This window comes from Phaethon aethereus (genome assembly GCF_964289735.1).
Source record: "Phaethon aethereus genome assembly, chromosome: 20".
NCBI classification, from domain to species: Eukaryota; Metazoa; Chordata; class Aves; order Phaethontiformes; family Phaethontidae; genus Phaethon; species Phaethon aethereus.
Window position 1 is genome coordinate 6,961,354 of NC_138596.1, and position 22,459 is coordinate 6,983,812.

General features: G+C 40.8%; 1 protein-coding gene across 1 annotated transcript in view; it reads left to right on the plus strand.

Annotated features, from left to right (window-relative positions):
* Positions 1-5,378: 5,378 nt before the first annotated feature.
* The window catches only part of GPR107 (G protein-coupled receptor 107), a gene marked incomplete at both ends in the record, with an annotated part of 28,892 nt that continues 11,811 nt past the window's right edge, over positions 5,379-22,459 (plus strand). The window contains 13 exons of the mRNA XM_082009139.1: positions 5,379-5,489; positions 10,591-10,716; positions 11,536-11,586; positions 11,823-11,911; positions 12,639-12,805; positions 14,452-14,486; positions 14,694-14,750; positions 15,574-15,684; positions 17,229-17,362; positions 18,254-18,329; positions 19,330-19,403; positions 19,985-20,102; positions 21,094-21,224. Coding sequence (XP_081865265.1) covers positions 5,379-5,489; positions 10,591-10,716; positions 11,536-11,586; positions 11,823-11,911; positions 12,639-12,805; positions 14,452-14,486; positions 14,694-14,750; positions 15,574-15,684; positions 17,229-17,362; positions 18,254-18,329; positions 19,330-19,403; positions 19,985-20,102; positions 21,094-21,224 — 1,280 coding nt within the window. The remainder of the gene's footprint in view (positions 5,490-10,590; positions 10,717-11,535; positions 11,587-11,822; positions 11,912-12,638; positions 12,806-14,451; positions 14,487-14,693; positions 14,751-15,573; positions 15,685-17,228; positions 17,363-18,253; positions 18,330-19,329; positions 19,404-19,984; positions 20,103-21,093; positions 21,225-22,459) is intronic.

A 22,459-nucleotide genomic window follows, 5' to 3' on the forward strand; every position in this document is an offset into this window, starting at 1 on the left:
CAGGTGACGTGGGCACCTCCGCCCGGAGGGCAGCCCCGGCGGGGGGCCCGGTCCGGCCCCGCCCGCCCTCAGGTGTCGCTGCCCCATTTTCTCACCGCCCTCTCGCCAAGCGAGGTGGGGCTTTGGGGTGGGTTTTTTTTAAGCAAATGTTCCTGTTTTGACCATTTGGAAGGGGGGCAACCGCCCTGGTGAAGAAGGAAACCCACACCCTTAAAACCGCCTGCAAGGGCTGACTTCTTCAAACTCAGCTACCCGAGCACATACATACACACGCACACCCCCAAAATAACCCAAATCCGGGAATACTAAATCCACCATCTGTCACCAAGGCACCCAACGAGCAAGCAGAAAAATAACCAAATTATCTGCCTTTGCATAAGTGGGGGTTACTGTAGCAATTACAGAGGCTTTGCAGAAACAGTCCATTTCCTTACCAGAGGAATAAGGTTTATTTTGTGCTCGTCTTCCCCTGTAACAGCAGTTATTTGAGCTGTGTCACTTAATCTGATTTTACATTTCTGTTTTTCAGCTACAAGAAATGTAAAAAGAGCTTTAGGCTGGTATTTTATATTTATTGCTGCATCTGTTCATGAAAAATTTACAGGAGGGGATGGAAGCACATTTATTCACCTGAGGAAAAAGGTATCTGCTTATAGAGGGTGGGGATCCTTTTGATGTCAGAAGATAAAAATTGTCGGGCTGCTACAGCAAGCATTATCTCCTTTAGATTAACACACTTTTTTTCACTGACGCTCAGCTACTACTCTACATGAGAAAGGGCAAGAAAAGAATAACCTTTTAAGCTATTCCAACATTTAGAACAACAATTAAGATGAGTGTAATGTTAATAACGGAATTGCATTTATTTTTATCCTCGTTCAATTGACTTGAACGCGAGCAGAATGCTGCTCCTCACACAGCAGTCTTTGAAGGGAGGCAGAGAACACAACGCTTCTGTTCATCATTAAAAGTTATTACTTTTAAGGACTGACTTCATAACAACTAAGAGAGACGCTGTTCAACTCATTTTACTGAGTACTTCTTCCTGCTGCTGCCAATGTATTTAAATATCTGAGCCTGCCATGCTGCCTAAAGCACAACCGCAATCTTCCAAGGGTTTGTACTTCACAGGCTCTGTGCGAAGGGGCACCAAAGCCTATGGTCCTTAGCCCTACATCCACCCAGAACGCGTTGCAAAACCACATGATACTGTTGCATCATGACTTTTTGAGAGCTTAATCCATAAAAACTTAAATAAAAAGAATGTACTTAGACCAAACAGAAAGCAGCACTAGTATCATCTGAGGTAAATTTGCTGTGGAATTTCCTTTTACACAAAGAGCTGGGAGGGGAACATGGCAAACCTGTTACACCAGCACGGCCAGGGAAACCTGTCCACGCTGAAAGATAGAAATGCTTAACCAGTTCCAGAAAGATAAAGGCCAGAAATGCAAGTTTTGTATTATGATGGTGTATTAGAAGCACCCATGCCAAAACCTATGAAAAGTTATTAAAATTTGTGTGGACAGAGGTTCAAGACAAACACTAAATAAAATTAATTTCAGATATTTCTAGAATGGGATTTTTTTCTATCTTTGACTGTCTTTATTATTTAGGCTGAAACTCTCCAAGACAGGGATCCCCGCTTACATTATTACTTTCAGTTGTACAGTGCCCAAAACAGCAGGACCTGCAGTTTGGCTGGTCCCTAATTACTAATGTAATTAGCAATGATGGGAGCATTATGAGCCCTTTATGCTGAAGTAGATGCTAGAAGGCTCCATAGGTCCCAGCCTCAAAAGAATAATTCAAAACAACACTTAGAAATTATATTATCTAGCATTTCTTTACTTAATTTGCACAATCCAAACCTGAGTAACACAGAAGCTGGTGGGAGTTTTCCCTCAGCCATGTTGAAAACAAGACAATGCAGATCTGTTCCTAGATATGGGCTTAATTCCTGTAAATTCTCTGTGTTTACTTCTCCTGTTGTTATGATTCAGAACACTCCCAGAGGTAGATCTTAAGTCCAGGTAGAATTAATTCCCTTTTTAGAAGGGCAGGACTTTGTTTAGAACCCCCCCCCACTTGAAAACAGCCAGATTAGCTGCTAAATGATTCAGAAGATTTTTAAAGAAAATTAAGTAAATTCCTAACCTACAGCTCAATCTAAACCCTTTTCTCTGAGTTTGTTTACTCGTACAAAGCAACTAAAATCACAACTTTCAGAAGACACAAGCATTTCTAGCTTCCAGGATACAAGAGGAAGAGGACCCACCTTTCCCCCCTGGACCTACTTCCCTTTTAGTTTTAGAAATCTACCCAGATCATCCAAGACAAGGAATGTAGATGTTGCTTGTAATCTTTCATACACTGGGACAGCACCAGGAAAGGAAGAGGACACACCTTTCCCCAAGGCCATCACTATCACAGCTGTTTCCTTTCTACTGTTACAACACTACACACACCATTCAGACACACAGCAGGGAACCTTGGGTCTATTTAAATACCCTATCAGGGCCCAGAGGGGCCCAATTAAGGCCTGATAAACCTTAATGGCCCTGGCCAGCCTCACCTGTGGCCTCTGCCCACACCCTCTGCCCTTGGACCCGGGAGCCCCATTTAAGCTTCAGCCTGAGGGTTTAGTCTTCTTTTGAGTGATGTTGTAGGGGTACTGGTCTCCTGCTCAGCCACAACTATGCCTGGCTATAGACCCTATTGATGTAGAGCCTAGCTCACATTTAGCCTTACCTCAGCCTTGTGGCCTTGTCTAGTCATCGCTAGGCTCTGTTTGACCTTAGTTACCATTACCTGAACTGCAGATTGATTTCTTAACTCAGCCTTGCCCTTGTCTCATTGCTATGAGTTTGCCTGATGACCTGGACTCTTGCTGCCAGCTACCATCCCTGGGCCTGCCCTGCTCACCTTGCTTGGAGACTGTGGGACTAGACTGTGACTGGTGAGGCTCCTGCTCTGTGGGCTATGTTATCGTGCTCATCTCCCACTTCCATGTCCCTCAGGGAACAGCCAGCCCTTGCTACTCCTGTATCTTGGCTCATGGAGCAGGTTAATAAATTGACAATCTGCTTCACTCTGTACTGAGGTGTACCTGTAGGCTGTTCCTGTGCCAAGATCTCCCTGACATTGCTGAAGTCTTCCACCCAATCTCAATAGCTGCCTATAATATGCTTAAAAAAAAGAAGAAAAAAAATTCTGTGAGGGGTTCTAATGACATGTTTGGGTACGTGCGAAAATAAAATGAAGGAGTAAAGGAAAAAGATATCCATGCTAAATGTGTTTAACCACAGCTAAGAATAACTGTATGTGCTAGGGACAGCAGATTTAGAGCAAGGCAAATCTTGCCTGGAAGCTCCAGTAAAACATATCACTGTAATGATGAGAGTTGCTGTTATAGCATATTCATTACAGACAGCAAGCAGTTTGCACATTGATAGGAATGTAAATTTAATTATAGACATCTTTTAACATACAGATTCTTAGAAAAATGCATAGCCAAAGTAAACATGTTATAAATTCTAATTTTGAGATCATTTAGTCTAGGTAAGTTACTACGATATCCTAATAGTTGGTAGAGTGTTACATGAACAAAATAAAGATGGTCAGACAGTTCATGGCATAAAAATCCCTGATTGCTATTAGGAAGCATCCTCAGACTAACTGAGGATCTTCAGCTGAACCAATCCCCAGAATTATAGGGGAAAACCTCATGCTATTTGACCACTGAAGTAGTCAAAGTGTGCCTGATACTTAGTAGTGGAGCAAAGCATTACAGCCTGCGCTGCAGCTGTAGTTGCAACCAGCTATTTCTCAGGAGCCAAAAGTCTCTAGGCTTCCCAGGTGGTCCGTTCACAGGAATTATAATAATTACAACATTAAAAATATTCCAAGAAAATACCTGGACCAGATCTTTCAGAATAAATTATCTAAAGGTCATATTTACGTAGGCTTTTTACAATCGGTGGGGTTTTAAGGCCTGATGCTGACAGGACATCTAGTGGCCTATACAAGTTACTGCCCAGAGAAAGAATCCCAGTAGAAAAAAACAAGATTGTTTTTTTCATGCTTCCTGATATATTCTCGTACCATTCCAGGTTTCTTTGGCTGATGGCAAGATTTCTGTGTTTATTTTAATACCTAAGAGTATAAAAGAGAAAAGGGGAAATGAAACTGTAAGAGGTAACGTACAGTAACATCTGAATCACCTCTGTACAAAGACGTGACATTCTACATCGTCTTGTGAATATAAAGGTCAAGACTATTGATTTTTCTCTGCCTATTCACCCTTGCTTGCATTTTACTACTCGCCTGGTCCAATCCAGTTGTTTATCTGTCTCTAGGTGAAGAAACTTCTACAGCTGTTACTCCATACCCTGAAAGGGAAAATCAGAATATTTGAGTTCCAAGAGCTGACAGCACAGGACTCAACATTGAAGAATTATATTTATTTATATTGATGGCTTCCCATAAGGAAGATACATTGTAGAGTCTTTCAACTTTTTTTTTAGCAGTGTGTTAGCCTAAAAGCCATATTAATTGCCGCTATTCATGTTCATGTTGCTTCTTGTGTTACTCCCAGTTGGAGCAACAAAGAAGTCACTGAAGTCAGGCCCAATCTGCTCGTCATTTGCTTTTTAAGTGGGACTACAGCTACCACTTTCAAATAGTTCAATAGCTGCAAAACTATTCCAGTAAGGAAGCAGAAAGCCCTTTGTTACTTTGTGATAGTTAAAATTTATACTCTAAACCCAGCCGTAAACGGAAAGGCAGTTTTTCAGTTGTTTGGACTACCTGATGCTCAGACACCTCCTCTTACCATAGCTGCCAGGAAGAAGCCTAAACTTGCTGGCTGATCCACGGCTGAGCTGGAAGCAACAACCCCAACCCCCCATGAGCGGTGCTGCGCGGCTGAGGCGTGAAGAGCTGCGGCCTCCACCGGGGGGCAGAGCGGCTCTGCGGCGCCTCACCCCAAACCAGGCCCTTGCTGGGCTCCTCCGCACAGGATGTTCTCGGGAAGGCTCAGGGGTGCCCTTTGGCCAGTGTCCCCCTGTGAGAGCAGCGAGGAGGGAGCTGCCACAGGGCCCCAGCCACCACCATGGCCGCCGCTGAGGGGCCCGGGCCAGCCCGGGGGCACCGTGGGAGGCAGCCTCCGGGCGGGGAGCAGCCCAGAAGGGCCCTAGAGGGAGAGAAAAGGTCTGGGAAGCCACAGAACTCCCGGTGACAGGGGACAAACCCCGGTGTCAGGAGAGACCCGCTGCGACAGGGGTGAGGGGCAGCCCCGCCCCGCCGCGGTCACGTGGCCCCGCCGCCCCTTGGCCCCGGAAGTGGCGGGGGAAGAGGATGCTGATGCTGGAATAAACATGGCGGCCCGCGGCGCTTGGGCCGTGCTGTCGCGGGCCGCAGTTGTGGTAGGGCTGGTGCTGCTCTGGACGGGCCCGGCCGGCGCCCGTGTCCATCACCTCACCCTCAAAGTAAGGTCTGCGCCGCCCCGTCCCTGTAGGCTTGGCCCCCGGCCGCGCTGGGCTCCCTCCGGCTCGCCTGAAGGGAGTGGCGGGGCCGGCCTGGCCCTTCTCGCCTCTCGCGGTCCGGGGTTCTCCTCCCCACGCCTCCAGCTTCATCCCGCGGCTATCGCCCTGGCACTTCTCCCTGTTCGCTGCTTTCTGGGCTCTCCCCCTGCACTTCAGCCTGCCCGGCGGCCGCTGCACTCAGCTCTTCCCGTTATATCCCCGCCCCGCCGCCGCATCCCCTTAGCCCGATCCCTGCCTTCTTGGCCATCTGTTTCTTACTCGTGGGGAAAGTGTGTGAAGGGGCCTCAGAACGGCAGTGGTTTGAAGGTGCAATTGCTTCACGTCCTGTTAAGAGCGAGGCAGAAAGCTCTGTGTGATGAGAGAGGCCTGAACATGGGATGGGGGGAGGTTTCTGAAGGAATTTGGTGGTGGTTTTGCTTTTAATCTGCGCTCTGCAATTCGTCTTCCTGTTCTGGTCACTCGACTCTAAAAGGCTGTGTGGTTGTCTTATTCGACTTCCAGATGTAGTTTCTTTGCACTAATGAAGTGATTAGTAGAGAAAGAAGAAGATACTGATGTTGACAGCTCTCTTGTTCTGTTTAAGAGAATTCTTGTGCTTTGAAAGAGTGTTTTGTTGTCCTGTGGCTATATTTGAGGAAAAACTAGTTATTTAAAACGGTTGGTGGGAAATGGTGCAGGTCGTGGTGAAGATCTGCGGCTCCAGAGTGCTGCTGTCTTTTGGGTTTTAAATGAAAAGCTATGCAGTGGTTACGTGATGGAGGAACCGTGCATTTGGGGTGATGCTTTTTAAGGGCTTCTGTTCATGAAGCACTCTAAATCTTCAGAATGAAGTTGTTAATTTTGTTCTTGTTGTCAACAACGTGCAATGTTTTGCCAATAGAAATGTTGGAAGAAGTTGTTAAAGTGATATATGACTAGGACTAGCATTACTCTGTTCTTGTAGCAGCTTAGGGAGAGTGCCAAAACTTTGCAGGAGCTCCCTTTGGCCTTTGGGATACAGTGAATGCCAGGGGGACATTCATGACTTATTTGTAGGGAATTTTCCAGACTATGTAGTTGTCTAATGTGCAACCACATGAGAAGTAAACTTTTCTCTGAAGCAATAAATTTGGAGGTTTATGCTACAAACACATTACACTATTGTTTTGAGGAATTTGTGACCAACTGTTGAGTGCTGGAAGAATTTCTCCTGGGGTGATACTTTTGCCTTACATGGAAAACTTTCAAACGGACCTCAAGCAAGTGTTCTCGGAAGCAAACATTTTAGCTTCTAGTTCCTATTAGGGTGTCTTTTAACCACCTGGATCAATTGGTAAACCATGTTTGCTGATTACTATGGTCAAAGTGGGGTATGGTTTCAGTTTTGTAGGTATTTTGTGTGAGTTGCAACACTGACCTACCAAGCACAGTGGAAAGTAGAAGCGCGTTAATGCCTTTGCCCACCTCCTGTATAAACGTGAACTTTGTTGTTAGACCACAGTCTCTCGCTTTCTGCTTCTTCTGCTGCTTTACAGCATTTTATGTAAACATCGGGCTCCAACAACAGAACCCTTTCATAAGGAAATCTCCCTTCTAGTGTTCTTGCCATTGGCTCCTTGCTTGTAAGTGTGCTTTGACACTGTGCCAAGCTAAAGGCCACAGCTTTGTGTGAGTGTCTGATATTAGGTTTCCTCAAACAAGCTGTTACTGCTTAAGTTAGAATAGCCTCATTCTTGTATCTCTGTAATTAGCGTGCTAAGGTGAAGCTTTTTTTGCTGTCAGAAAAGCGAGCCACAGTCTGAGCGGTTTCCTGTTCTGAAAATAACTTATTTTGTCTTTATAATTGCACACAAAATTATTTATTTCTTCCAAGTTAGAAAAATTATTTGTTTGAATCTTGCCATTAGACTAATCTCACGAAAAGAGACTCTCTTCCTTAGTAGCAATTGTTATCAGCTTCATTAGTTTAATGAGATATATTTAAAACAAAATGACTAGAAAAATTGGAAGTTATAGAAGATTGATGGAAGCAATTTTCAGAGGCTTCCAGAAATAGCTGGTAGTTGGAATATTTCTCTTGACCGAAAATAAGATTTTGTTGTTATCTTAACAGTTGAATGCTATAATACTGAAGCCTTTTGTTTTGTGTAATGCAATGGCAAACTGTCTCAGGGAATGAGAAAGTTGGTCTAAACAAGGCCTCTGTCAGGCACACAGTTAAGTTTAATGCTAACGAGGAACCATCCAACTGACAGCACTGTGTAGCAGCTGTGGTGTTAGTTTCTGATTAAAATGAGTTATCTTTGTGATTAACTGGCTTTCAAAAGGGAATTAAGACCTCTCCTATCTTATGATACTGTCAAGATACCTGTTTCATGTTAAATTCTTATTTGGAAGGTGTTATTTTTCAGTGGTTGTTTGTAAATAGTTGTGGCCTTCTAATGTTGGCGGGTCTCAGGCTTCAGTTTTTCAAGTTGAAAGTACCTTTCAGAATAATTCATTTCATCTTAGAAAAATTATAAGTCTTGCTATTAGTTTCACACAAATAATAATATTCCTTCTGTATAAGGGTAAGCACACTGTCAATGAAGCTTTCACTGTACTGATAGTGTGCTCCCGATTAGATTTTGGGTAAAATGTTACAGAATATTTTCCTGCCCATTTTGGGCTACAGGATCTTGGATACCACTTTCCCATAATCTTACTCAAATGTTGCACTCTAAAGGAGTTATCCTAAAGGAGTGAATCCAGTGGGAAAGATTTTTATGGAAATAAGCTGAGAAGTTACTGTATTGGTTTGCCTGCAGCCTGTTAGTGATGAGTCCCAGATCATTTCTTCTCCGAGGGGCAGGCTTAACTGTTAAAATGCATCCTATGAAAATTAAAATAATGTGTATGCTAACAACTCAGATGCTTAAGTATTCACTTGTACAGGTTCACACCTTTGTTGTAAACTTATAATTGAATATTTCTGAGGTCAGCAGTTGTGTGATTGTAAATAAAAGCCGGATTCTTCCAACCTGTTAAACCTCCTGTGAGAGGTGAGACAACTATTTAAGCTGTCAATATGTGGAGCAGTAGGTGCTCTTGGAGGGCTTGCTCTTGCTTGGTGGCAACTGGTGACAGTGTGTGTGGGATCATGTAAAGCTGAAGGATTTGTGAACTAAATCTGTAAAGTCTAAGCACTCAAAGCTGAGCTAAAACCAGGGAGGAAAGTGTGTTTGTGTTGTATATTAATTATCTTTTGTTGGTGGGGAGCCTATCGGTGAACCAGCAGAGTATATAAACTTAAATTGAACTGAATAGCTTTTGCAAATGCTCTGAATTGAGCAGCTGTCTCTGGTCATGTTTACAAGGTGCAAAATGCCTTGTGGCTAGATGACACTGTATCCCCCCATCGTATTTCCCTCTACCTAATCACACAGACAAATTATCTGTCCAGATGTGGTTAAATACGCCTGATGTGCTAGGGAAATAGCTAGTATTAATCTTCTGTTCTGACTGGGAAATTGTATTGAAAGTAGTGTTAAATGAACCACATGGGCTCTTGTTTCAAGCACATTAGGTGACCTAGAACCCGAAGACAGTGCAGTTATAACACTCTGTTGAACAAAGCATCTGCTGTGAGCCATGTGTCACAAATTTTTTTTTTTTTGCTCTTCTGAGCATTAAGGGAACCATCTGGTTATTTGCCAGGTTAACTTGATTCTATTAGGGAGATCTTATTACAGGTTAGCTGTGTCAGGATTGGTGTCCTGCTGTTACAGTGAGTGGTATTTTATGCAGAGGTGTCAAAATTAATACTGGGGGGAAAGGAAGAGAGAGAACTTACTGTACTTCTGCAACTCTTAGCTCAGTCTTCCAGTACCTTGTCTAGAACGGTTGGTTTGCCTTTAGCAGATGAGTTCTTAGAGTATTCTGCATCTGATTGTCTTTTCCTAGAAGAAACAAGAGGAAGAAACACTTTTCTTATTTTTATGACAACTTCTAAAAGTGCTTTAAATCACATTTTAAACTTGCTTTTTAATTTTTTTGTTCCTTTTCTTCTTTTCTTCCCATTAATGGTCCCGTAGGATTGAGGGTCCAACTGCATACGTATTTATTGATATATTTTGAATGCAAAGTAACAGGGATATGACCTTTCCTCATCAGATGTAGCAGCTGTGTGTAATGTTTACTGCTTTTCATGTGAGGTCCTTCATGATGTCCTTTTTAAAAAAAAAAAAAGCTCACTGTACTTGAATCTTTATCAGCTCAGCAAGGCATGGAAAGGGATCAATTTCTACACTTTGATTGCCAGACTGAGGAGGAGTAAATTATTCTGCAACTAAGACTGTAAGCAAAAGAAAGGATTGGAATTTTCCTGTTAGAGAAACTAACCCAAGTGATTCTGAACTCCCATATCCAGTTTTTGGTGTTTATCCTACTTATAAGACTCAAGGCCTTGCTAAAAATGATTTGGAGGAATGGGACTACGTCAGAAATTTTCTCATCTACACCATATACATAGTTTTCCAGTATGTTAGGTGTTTGAATGCCCAAATATTGACCCTGCTTAACATAGAAGATCTGATGGGATGACAATACACTGTGATACTTGTTAAACACTTGGCCAAAACTCAGCTCTCAGTTAGATCACTAGTCAACTAGTTCCTCTTCAGTCTCTTGCGACAACAGTAGCTAACATTCAGACAATAGTTGTCTTGATTTGTCTACAGTCTTTTTTTTTTTTTTTGTAGCAATATTTTGTTTAATCAGTGATGCCAGATACTTAATTTCTTCCAGAGTTTTTCCTTGCATATTTCTCAGTAGTATAGCTAGGTAATTAGCAAAGACACATTTATTTAAAGTTCTTGCTGTTCAGGTTATTAGAAGAGTTGGTCGATTCCAGTGAAATAATTGGTTATAACTGAAGGTATCCTAAAGAAATTTGCTCTTGGTATGATCAGATAGATATTTTGCATGAATACTTAAGTAAGTGTCAATCTCTTGTCACCCTGCTTCTTCTTTGACTGCTGCAGATGACTGTGTATGTGGCTTGTAAACGTACTTTCCTTTTTTACAGGATGATGTGAGGCAGAAAGTGCACCTGAATACCTTTGGCTTCTTCAAGGATGGTTTCATGAAAGTCAATGTCAGCAACCTTTCACTGAAGCCACCTGTGGGCTCTGATGACAAGAGTAGCTTATCAGTAAGTTACTTTGAGTCCAGTGACTGTATTAAGCTTCCTGCAAAATTGCCCTTGCGCTGGATGCCTCAACTTGTTTGAGGGGTCAGGTCCTAACTGGTGGTGCTGTTGGCTTTGCTCCCCACTGTAAGCCATTTGTGAGGATGTGTAATTGTTAGATTTATTCTTGAGCACTCTCCATTCTGCTTTAAGGATAAACTTCAACTTACCGGATCCTCTGCTGAACTCACTGCACACATTTATAACCTATATTGAACATAGGTTTCCTAAGCAATCCTCTGATGTGAAATTTTCACATTGTTGTCCTGTTGCATTGCAGTGCATCTTGTGGTCATTAATCAGTGGGTTTCCACAGTGACTCTCCTATTTTTAGAGGACTCTAACATTACATGTTACATAGCACATTATATTAGTGATTTTAATATAGAGACTGAAATACTGGGGTAGAAAACAGACGTGTTCTTATTCTTCTGCACAGTTGTACCTCTTTATTACTAAAAGTATTAAAGGTTTTCCTAACACAAAAACACCTGGAAAAATACTGAAATAAGTTAAAAGGTTCAGGGACAGAAGGTACTCTAGAGTAGTTTGGGTTTGAAACAGTATATATTATTCTTGGTGCATATGGATGAAGCAGCAAGTTTATTATATTTTAATAACTTTCTGTCTAATTAGATAATGAGAAAAATACCTGTATTCTGATTTAAACAGAGGATAATTTATTTAGGGACCAGTATCTGACTCTTTCAGTAGTGGTTTGGCTTCTGATACTAGGGGAACCTGAGCTGTTTTAATTTGACAGTCTTCTCAATTGTCTCACAGGTGGGGTTCAGTTTGGATCGAACAAGGAATGATCGGTTGTCCACCTACCTGGTAAGAGTAGGAGTTGTGAACTGACTTTTCTAAGATGGGGACATCTTATAGTCTACCGGACTCCAGGAATGGTTGGAAGAAATAAAATAAAAAAAAAGGGAGGGGGCAGGTTGTTAAGGATAATTCAATTTTACAACTTGCTGGACTAAGAATGGTAACCTCTACCTGGTGGGGGGACATGTCCTGTTTCTTATAAACAGGAGGGCACTTCAAAGATGTTTTGCTTATATTACTAGGATGAAGAAGTGGATTACTGTATCTTGAAGAAGAAACCAGAGCAAGATGTCTCTGTTGTAATCTTACTTCTGGACTTCAAAACTGAAGTGTGAGTAAATAGCATACATTACCTTTTAAAGGTGTTTCTCTAGTGGAAGATAACATAACAGTTGTGAAATTTCTTTAAGGGCTTGGGAAGCTGCTGTGCATGCAGCGTATTTTTTAATGGGTTACATGAGAATTGAGGGGAGGTGAAAGAGAAAGAAAAAATTCTGAAGTATAAAATGGTCCAAGAATTTTTGCTATATGTTGGAGGGATAAGGGGACATAGGGCAAAAGAATCATAACTTAATTGTGCTGACGGCATGAGCTTGAAGTCTTGGGTCACTCTTGCATCTCTTGCACTGAATATGCCATTTTATTGTTTGTCTTGAATTATCTAGTTCATGGAAGTACCTTTAAGCCTGTGTTGCTTTCTTTTGCAAGAACAACTGTGACTTGTTTGTGTGGAAACATAATTTCTAATAAGAGTCTGGTTACCAAAACTGAATAAACTTATTTTTCTTCAGCTGCTCTTGTATTTCATGTAAACATACAGTGTGACTTCTCCCACAGTGATCAGTTCCATGCTGGGCTGCCGTAAGTCACGATCTGGTGCTTGGCTGTTCTCTGTGGTAAAAAAGAAAAACAAAACAAAACAAAAACCCAAACCACAAAAAACAAGTCAAGACAAGTTGGTTTTCCTTTATTTGTTTTATGTAGGCTATGATAGGTAGCCTCTATGAATGTTGATTTGCTTTCATTTTGTATAAAAACTCTTTGCTTTGTTTATTTAGTGTGAAAGTACGGTTCTCTGCAGAAGCTGCTGCTTTATTACCTAAAATTTCATTCATGTCTGAGGAAAATGTTACTGCCTTAAGTACCAAGCCACTAAAAACATCTGAACTGAGCAGTGATTCTGGTAAAAATCCTGCAAAGACCAACCAAAATACAGACAGCAAAGGTAAGCCTGCTAAACTTTACCAGTATGTGCTCTCTGCTAGTTCCTTGTTGATGTGCATCCAGCAGTGTGTGGTCACATTCTGGGATCCCCTGGGGCTAGAACTTGGTGCACAGTCTTGTGTAAACCTGTGCATAGAGCTACCTTTTGGGCTGGAGTCTCTCCTGCTCAGGCATTTGTCTTAACAAGTTCAGTTTGATCCAGCAGAGACCTAATGTGACTGAGAGTCCTACAATACCTGTGAGGAGGGGTTGAGGTACTCGATTGTCTTTTATCTGGCAAAAAGAAGTCTAAGGGGGTCATTTGGTAGCCACCAACAACTAGCTGAAGGAAGGTTAGAAGGACAGTGATGCCCAACTATTTTTAGTAATGGCACACAAAGCAGCCTGTGGCTGTTACCCCTTATTAAGTCTTGGATGTCTCAGACTGAATGCTAGGGGGGAAAACAAGGCTTTCCTAAGTGGGTATTACAGTACTGTAGCAGATCATATGTGGAAGCTGTAAAATCTCCATCCTTTGAGGTTTTAAACATTTGACTGAACAAAGCCAGGGTCAGTGTGATACAGTATTGACACTAGGTGTGCTTTGAGTCAGAAGCTGGATTAAGTACCTGCACAGGTCCTTTCCAGCGAACATTTCTGTTAGTTTATGACCACCTTTTGATAGAGTTGAAATCTAGTCTGTCGCTTAGAAGCTATGGGGATGGAGAAGTAACTATACCAGTAACTTTTCTTAGAGGCACAAGTCTTTGTCTGGCTTCCAGAACAGCAGGTGAAACAATTTTATAATCCCATCAGAGCTGAGATTAGCTCTAAACAGTTCATGTTATCCCTTCCTGGAAGAGTTCAGAAGTGTAGCAGTCTGATCTGAAGTAGTCTGAGTCTGTCTTGCCATGTCATGTTCAAAAACGTCGATGCAGGTGAAAATTTTGCACAGCTATTCCAACAAGTCAAGAACTAAAGCAGGATGGTGCTGAAGATAATTGATCTGATAGCTCTAGTTTTTTACTTTTATTGTGTTAAAAAGTGTAGCACGAACATTGATGGTGCACTGAGGTACAGGAGACAAAAGCAAAGCTTAAGTCTTGAACTTTTGCTTCCTGGCAGATCACCTATGCTTTTGGGTTTTGTTTGGGTTTTTTGTTTGTTTGGGTTTCTGGGGCTTTGCTTTGTAAAGAGCTGAGAACTTTTTCTTCCCTAGAGCTAATTAGGACTTCCATATGTTTGTCAGGCCATGTATTAATGTCCAGATTAAGATTACTCAGTGAGATTAACAGTACTCAGTGATAACATTAAAAGCTGTAGCTGTAGACTGTGTGAAACAAGGCTGTAGCCTGCATCTGGTATAGGTGATCGGCCTCCTGCATTGCTGTAATTGGAGGGGTTGGAAAGATTTCTTGGGTAAGCTTTCATAGAAGCCTATCCTAGCATTGGAGGATGCATTCAGAATGAATGCTAGTTGCGGGAAGAGTCCTGGGAGAGTAAGGAGAGACTGGGAAAGAATCTCTGCTAATGATTATCTAGGAAACTGCCACGTGGTCAAGTATAGGAAGATCTGAGTAAAGTATTGGCAATGTGTAAAAGGTGGTAGTCTATGAGGATGTCTAAATGCAAACACTCTAAAGGTACTATTAATGCTTTTATCTCTAGATGAGAAGACCAAACAAAGTACAATATCCTCCCAGGTAAGAAACTATCTGCTGTTCTCTTTCAGAAAGAATCTGGGGGAATATTCAAGTATAAGCATAGTCAGAAAGTGGAGAGTGTTATTTTCTATTGCTCTCAGCCTCCACTATAAATACACAGAATGCAGTTTTGATTGTTTGGATGATGTAGCCCAATGTGGTACTTACCTGCTTAAAAACTCTAAAAGTCTCTTTTCCTTTTCCCAGAGCATAGTAGAACAAGAACATCCTGTTCACAATGACAGAGGAACTTTCTCATTTCAGGTAGGGTGTCTGTCAGTGTCTAATCTTAATGTGTGCAGACAGTCCCTTCACTGCACTAGTTTGTGAAAAGTAGAATCCTGGTGTGGATGCCTCTCTGACAGCACAGTCAGTTTTCTGAGTGGACTCCTGTTAAGAATAAGTGCTGGAAGTACCTTTCTTCATAAGGTGTGGGAGCTGTTTTAAACTCTTTGATATGATGCAGTTCTAAATATCATAGTCTGTGAGCCTCAGCATATTAAAGTTTAATGTGGTGCAACTATTGCATACAGATTTCTAACAACAAATACCTGTGACCTACTCACTTAAGAGACAGATACTCTGTATGAAACCAGATTAACACTTTGTTTCAACATGCTGGTTCACTTGTGATTGTTGGTTACTATAAAACACATTTTAATTTCTGTTATGTGACACAAATCTCATTTCCATAGCTATCACAATTTCTATAGTTGAGGAAGAGAATAGCTACTTATGCTTTAGGGCAAGTATGATCAAAATTTTACGCTTCACCATGTTAAATATACGACATTTCTTGTTATCTTTTCTCTGTCATGAAGTAAGTTAAATACTGATACCTAAAGGCCTTTGATAAAGGTCTTGGATTACAAGAGTGCGTAATCATAGATAGGTGCAATAATTTTGCATCTGGAATTCTTTTGAAACTTGCAGATATGCTGGTATCCTTAGAAGAGTATGCATGCTGAAAGGAACCAACTGACCCTAAATGACTGGCTTTTTTCACGCTTCAGTAGAGATGGCTTCTTACCGGGGCAACCCTGTTGTGAATGAGAAGAATGCTGACTTTCCTATTCCTTATTTTCAGTTTTTTTTTAACATCAGCTCTGATAACCAAGAAGGTCTCTACAGCCTGTATTTCCATAAATGTGTTGGCAGTGATGTGACGAATAATGATCAGCGGCTATTTAGTCTTGATGTGAGTATAGCTTCTAAAGTATAATTAACTCATTCACTTAGGCTGAAATACACAGCTTTCAATTCTAGCTGTATATCAAGCACACGCTGTACATGAGTGTATATGTGGGGTGGGAAGTGATTCAGAATTGTGCATTTAATCTCTGTAGTGGCATTTCTGAAGGAAGCAACTACAGTAAGAAGAATTAAAATATTAGTTTTGGAGAAATGTCTGCAAATTTGAAGACTGCGTGTGGGCTGGGTTCAGTCTACACAGTTGTGACTAGTTGCTGTAATGAGATGGGAGCTGAAACAGCTGTTCGTGTTTTGCTGTGCTCAAAAATCACTTTTTTCTTTACACAATTGCAGATATTAAGGCTGTTGCTGCAATCTAAATTGTTGGTATTTGTGAATTTGGTGTTTTTGCTTTTTCTGGCCTAATTAAAGATGCGTTTTTACAGTGTTAGATGCACATCTTAAAGGCAATATGTTATAGCAAATGCCTTGTCTCTCTTAGCATCCTAGGGTTTGGTACTGTGCTCTTGTGAGCCAGAGTGTATTATCACAGCTCAGGCTTTCCCTTTTTTCTCTTTCCTGCGCCCATGCTGGCATCTGTGCTGGTGTGTAGTGAGCTATTCTGTAACGAATCCTCTCATTGACCGAGGTAACTCTCAACCAGATCAGACCCCTGAACTGCTTTTTGCATGGTTGTTGCTGACCGTACTGTAAGGGAAAAGCAAGGGAACATGTAGGTGGTAAAACTTAGCAGCTCTAACTTAACTCGGACTAGACTACTTGAAATCTGTTTCTGAAGTTGTATGTTTAGAAGACCAAGTTTTTGAATTGCTGTTTGTTGCTTTGACCTAGTGCAGAAAAAGGAAAAAGAAGAAAACTTGGATAACTAACCTGCTTGATTGTATTTAGCGATGCAGGACAGTTTCAGTACTGCAAACTAGTCTTGGTGCCTTTTTTTTTTTTTAATGAAGTCCTAGCACATATCAGCCAAGCTGTTCAGGGGTATAGGATGTTAAATAAAGCCTGTGTTTTCTCAGGCACAGGGTAATAGGCATGCAGCAGAGTGCTTCCTTTCCCTTGACAGGTGAAGAAATCCACTGTAGTAAACCTAGGAGTTTTTCAGCTATGTATGACGCTCTCTACACGTAGAATCGGTACTGTGCTAAAAAACCTACTTGTTTATGCAAGGCTTTAGATACTGTTTCTGAATCAAAGGTGGGCAAACTGTGTGAGGTTTGGTACAGAGAACAATTATTCTTTGGGAAAATTACTTTGCCTTTCTGAATTATGTTGTGTAATCAAAACACTAGGAGGAACCTCTGTCCTACTTTTCAAGGAAGTTATTGTTGTGGGTGTAATTTTGCAAGATGTTTTGAGATTCTTGAGGGTAAAGAGTTGATTTTACTTTTTCCTTTAAGAGTCTCATAACAGTCACAGCTTCAGAAAAGCGAGTTTTAAATACGCAAATCTGATTGTAAACTATAATTGTTAACTCAGTCCTTTAACAAGAGGTTTTTTCAACTGTACACATTACACACCTTTAATACTCAGATAGAAATTACGGAAAAGAATCCTGAAAGCTACCTCTCAGCGGGTGAGATTCCACTGCCAAAACTTTACATTTCCATGGCTATCTTCTTCTTCCTGTCTGGGACTGTATGGATCCACATACTTCGTAAACGCAGGTAAGCGGACTAGGTCAGTGTCAGTAATAAGTATGGGCCTACCTTGTTTGATTTTTTTTTTTTTTTAATTCCTTTTAGAATGCCTAATTCAGTCAAATTTGGCTCAATATTGTATGCCTAATACATACAATTTATGGTCAAAAACAGCTGCTTTGGTCAGTATCATTGTTGCAGAATGTTCTAAAGTTATCAAATCTTAGGTTAAGAAATTCTTCATGTAGTGTACATATTTTAATATATTGTTGCAACAAATAAACACCTGTAGTTGATGACAAAAGGAGAATGCTGAAAATAATTTTAAATAACAAGAAAAACTTACTAAGATTTTTTTTTTTCATTTGGGGAATGGCAGCTTATGGCAGTGGAGACCCATAAACATTTTGATTGTAGTTGAAAGTAGTAGGAATTCTTAATGGAAAACCATGCTTCCTAATAGTTAAAGCATAGCAACAGAAGCCAGGAGCACCTATAAGTCCGTTTTGGCTTTACCTCTGACTTAGTCTGAAGTTCACTTGGTGATCAGGTTATTGGGTAGTCTAGAGTTCACTTGGTGGTGTGATACAGTGATTTGGGGGTGGAGTAATACATGTTTCAATTCTTTTTAGCAAATTTTCTAACAGTTATGGTCTATATATGCAAGATGTTCCTATGAGTTACTATTTTTAATTAACCCAAGTATTAAAAGTCAGAGTTGCAGAACATGTAGTTGAAATCTTGTTCAGGATGTTGCAAAAACATGGACTGCAGCATTAGAGGGAATGCCTTTCCATTATAGTCAGCTCAGCCTGGGACTTAGTTTGACATATATAGGTTTTACAGAAATACCCTTGGGAACTTAAATTAAAAGACAGCAGTAAAAATTTATGCTTTTTCTTCTTTTTTTCTTTCCAGAAATGATGTCTTTAAGATTCACTGGCTAATGGCAGCCCTTCCTTTCACAAAATCTCTGTCCTTAGTCTTCCATGCAGTATGTATAATGTCTCTGGCTTAAGTTGTTCATTTGGGAAGTAGAAACATGGAATCCAGGGCATGCTGTTGGAGAAATCTGTTTTGGGGAGCAGAATGGGAGGGAGAGTGAAGTGTCTTTCATATTGAAGCGTTGGAACTGAACTGCAGCTGTTTGGTGGAAGTGATTCAGTTTCCATCAGCAAATTCTGACTTTAAATACAATTGAGATCATGGCCCAAAGCGGTGAAGCAGCAAGCATATGTATGAGTTCCATGAATTCTAATGTTTTGGGCATCTGAGGTTGGCCTGAAAGCTTGAGCTATGGTGCTGCTTCAGCTACATGGCTTGCAGTAAATGTTAATAAGTTGAAACCTTGATGAATGTTTGTAAAATTCAAGGGCACTACTGCAGATGAAGTATTATGGTGTACTGTAGGAGACCTAACATTAAAAGCTTTAACACTTTCAATACATAAAGTGTCTGTTGAATTATATTGACTTTGCCTTTCCACTGGAAAGATCTCCTAAATAAAGGTAATGGCAAACATTTATTCCTTCAGTGTTTGTGCTAGCCATGATCTTCACCTTCAGGTTCATGATAGGCTAACTGCTACAAGCACTTCTGGAGTTTAATGAATTTAATCTGATTTCCAGTGAAAATGGAACTAGAAAGCAACTGAACTTGAACAATGAATGAATAAATAGGTTACAAATGCAGTTGTTTAACTATAATTTAAATAGGTTACAAATGCAGTTGTTTAGTTAAGTGTGGGAAAGCTGTAGATTACGTGATATATATCCACTAACACTTAGGAAATACAACAAATGGAAATGACTTTATCATTGCTAAACAAAACTAGAAAGCATCAGGAGGAGGTATTCTTTAAGGGGTAACAGAGCTGAGTTTGTACCCACTGACTGGAAAATGAAACTTGAAGTGGCTGTCAAACAGACCTATTTTATAAACATGGGTGGGGTGCTGATGAGCAGCTTGTAATGTACTGTGTTTTCTGCTTCCAGATCGACTATCATTACATTTCTTCTCAGGGATTTCCTATTGAAGGCTGGGCTGTTGTTTATTACATCACTCACCTGTAAGTATGACAGAAGATTGATGTGATAGATTAAGAAAATGAAACTGAACTCCCTGTGGGGCTGCCCCCCTCCCTCCCTCCTGAGCAAACTGGAAAATTGCTGAATCTTTGATACTGTGGTCTGAATGACAAGACAACAGTCAGCCCTGTGTGAAAGGGAAAGCTCTACTTATAGAGAGCAGCTGCAGAGAATTGGTATTTATCTGGGTGGAGGAGTAAAAGGAGAAGAAATGCCTTGCTTTTCTTTGTTCATACTAATATTCAAGTATCTAATTTGCTCTTGGTGTGAATGGTAAGAGGGTACAGCTGCCAGTGTTTTCCCCTGTTCATGAGGGTGAATGGATGACTCCCCCAGGAAAAGATTGCATATATTGACAACTGTGAATGAAGTGTAATATTGCTATGTGATACACAGTTGGAAGCAAGTACATCTGCTTCACTGTTGTAGGATAAGCACTTGCCAAAATTATGAATAGCAAGGCATTTGTTTGGGTTGGTGGTTTTACTGACTGTAGGAGAGAACCTGGGCAGAAGAGGAAGTGTGATCAAGTCTCTCACTGCAGTATCTGTTTCTCTTTCAGACTGAAGGGTGCTCTTCTGTTCATCACTATTGCCCTAATTGGCACAGGCTGGGCTTTCATTAAACACATCCTGTCAGATAAAGACAAAAAAATTTTCATGATTGTCATCCCACTTCAGGTGAGGACTGAGCTGTGTCAATACTTACTATCTTGTGGGAGAGCTGCTTGTGGAAACTGTAAAAGGCTGTGAATCCTTCACAAAATACTGCATAGTTACTGCTTGTGTAAGCCTGTTGGTTACAATTTCAGTTGAGCTGGAATTTCCTGCGCTAGAAGTTACTTCTGTCATTTTGCCCACTCTTGTCCCTATATTGAGTATGAGGTAATGGTGATCAAATAGTGTCAGCAAATGAGCAACTAGCTCTAACGTAGGTATATTCATGCTGGGGCAAAAACTGGGCTGCAAACTAAGCAGAAAAATTAAATGAAAGTTGTCACTTCTTAAATGCTTTCTGAATAGGCTTAAGAAAAAAAAAGGAGAAAACTGAGACTTGCAGGTCTGTTGGATCTGAGGAACATTTTCCCAGCATGTTCAAAGCGATCAGTGCTTGTCTCCTACTCCAAGAACTGAAGCAAATAGGAGGGTAGCACTTCTGTTTGTTGTAGGCAGAACAGCTTTTCTGCCTATCCAGATGGGATCCCTTACCCAGCTGCAAAACCAGAAGTATATAATTAGTGTTTGAGGCTTTTTTAGAGCTCAGGTATGGAGTAGAAAACATGGTCAATGACCGGTTTGAATTACTGGCTTAATTTAGAATAATGTGTTTAGACTGCTATCTGTGCGTATGCAGAGTTCTGTTTCCATATTTTTATAAATAGATTTTGCTATTTTTATCTCTACTGATACACTAGATTCAGCATAGTATATAACAAAAAGGACTAGTTTCTGAATGTCAGCAGAAGTAAGTTCCAATCAGTTTTATTTCTGTAAATCCTGTGAAGGTACCGCTGAACGTGTGACTTTCTTGACATAGAGCGGCAGAAGAACTATTGATATTACTGAATGGGCACTTTCTGCAACTGTGGGACAGCTTTTGCTGAATCGGCAGCCCACGTCTAGTATCTCCTTGGAAAGCTGCTAAAACCATTAAGCATGTTTTGTCCTGTAGGTACTGGCAAATGTGGCATACATTATCATAGAGTCAACAGAAGAGGGGACAACTGAATATGGACTGTGGAAAGAAATCCTCTTCCTGGTAGACTTGCTATGTTGTGGAGCCATCCTTTTTCCAGTGGTATGGTGAGTCACTGTATGTGTTGTGTGATTTCTGAGCCCTGATGACTTGAGCTTTTTCTGAGCTAATGAGTATTGACTGCTAGTTAGAGCAAAAGATACTGCCAAAGCAAAAAAATTAGTCCCTTGGAGTCAAACGTTCTGTTAACTTTCTTAAACTGTGTCAGTCTTAACACTTCAATCTTGTGTTGTGGGAGATACTTGTTTTGGGGATGTTAAAGTGGGGATAAGGTAAGGTGGGTGGTGATTTAAGTGTAGCCAGCACAGTGCAGTCTATAGGTGCTTTTGAAACTTGGAATTTTGCAAAAGTGCTGACTTTCGTACATTGAGATACGAGATTTTTGCTTTACTGACTGAGATTGGAAACTAGGCTGCTAAATGCTAAAACAATAGTGCTGTCTAAGATCAGTGCTGCCTTCAAGCAGAATAGCTGCGTTTTTACTTGACTGTTTAGAAGAAATAATCCCACAGGGAGCATTTCCCTTCCCTTCCTTCCACTCTACTTGGCAAGGAATAATGTTGGTTATATAAAACTCGACAAAAACACAGATAATTCAGATAAACACTATTGTTGCTTCTTGCCAGTTAGCCAGAACATTTATTTTCTAAATTCATTTTAGTCTTAATTAGATAAACAGCTGGATTTAAAGGAGGATATGAAGGAGCTTCTAGGTCTGTGGTTAGTAAACACAGAATATTCTTCTTTTTCTGCGGTATCTCCAGTATTTTTTTTTTCTGAAATGCAGAGTGAATGTAAATGTCTTTCTAGTAAATGTGTCATCACGTGTTACATCTAGAGTGCGTAACTCTTGAGTGTTTCAGAGAACTGTTTCGTGATGCATATGTCTGTGTAAAGACACATATATGTTGCTCAGTAGATGGAAGTAAGCTTCAGCTTGACTTGTGAGGGTGGGTTTCAGCTGTCCTTACCTTCCCAGTTGTTCCCTCTGTAAGGACAAAACCCTGCACAGTCTTGGTGGCCTTCTGCCATGGCTGGGAAATGTCTTCTGAGAAATTTGCACTACCCGCTTGTTCCTTCCTGCACTTCAGTCAAAATGCTGCAGCTCTTCTGAGGTTGAGAACATTTGTTTATGGTAAATGAAACTGCAGGAATGTTAAGTTTAATTGTAGAGAGACGTTGATTTCCTGTGATACAGATGACTTCTACAGTCGCAACTCTTATTACTTCATGCTGGAATCCATATGTCCTACCTAGTGATATGGTGGTACAAAACTTGCTT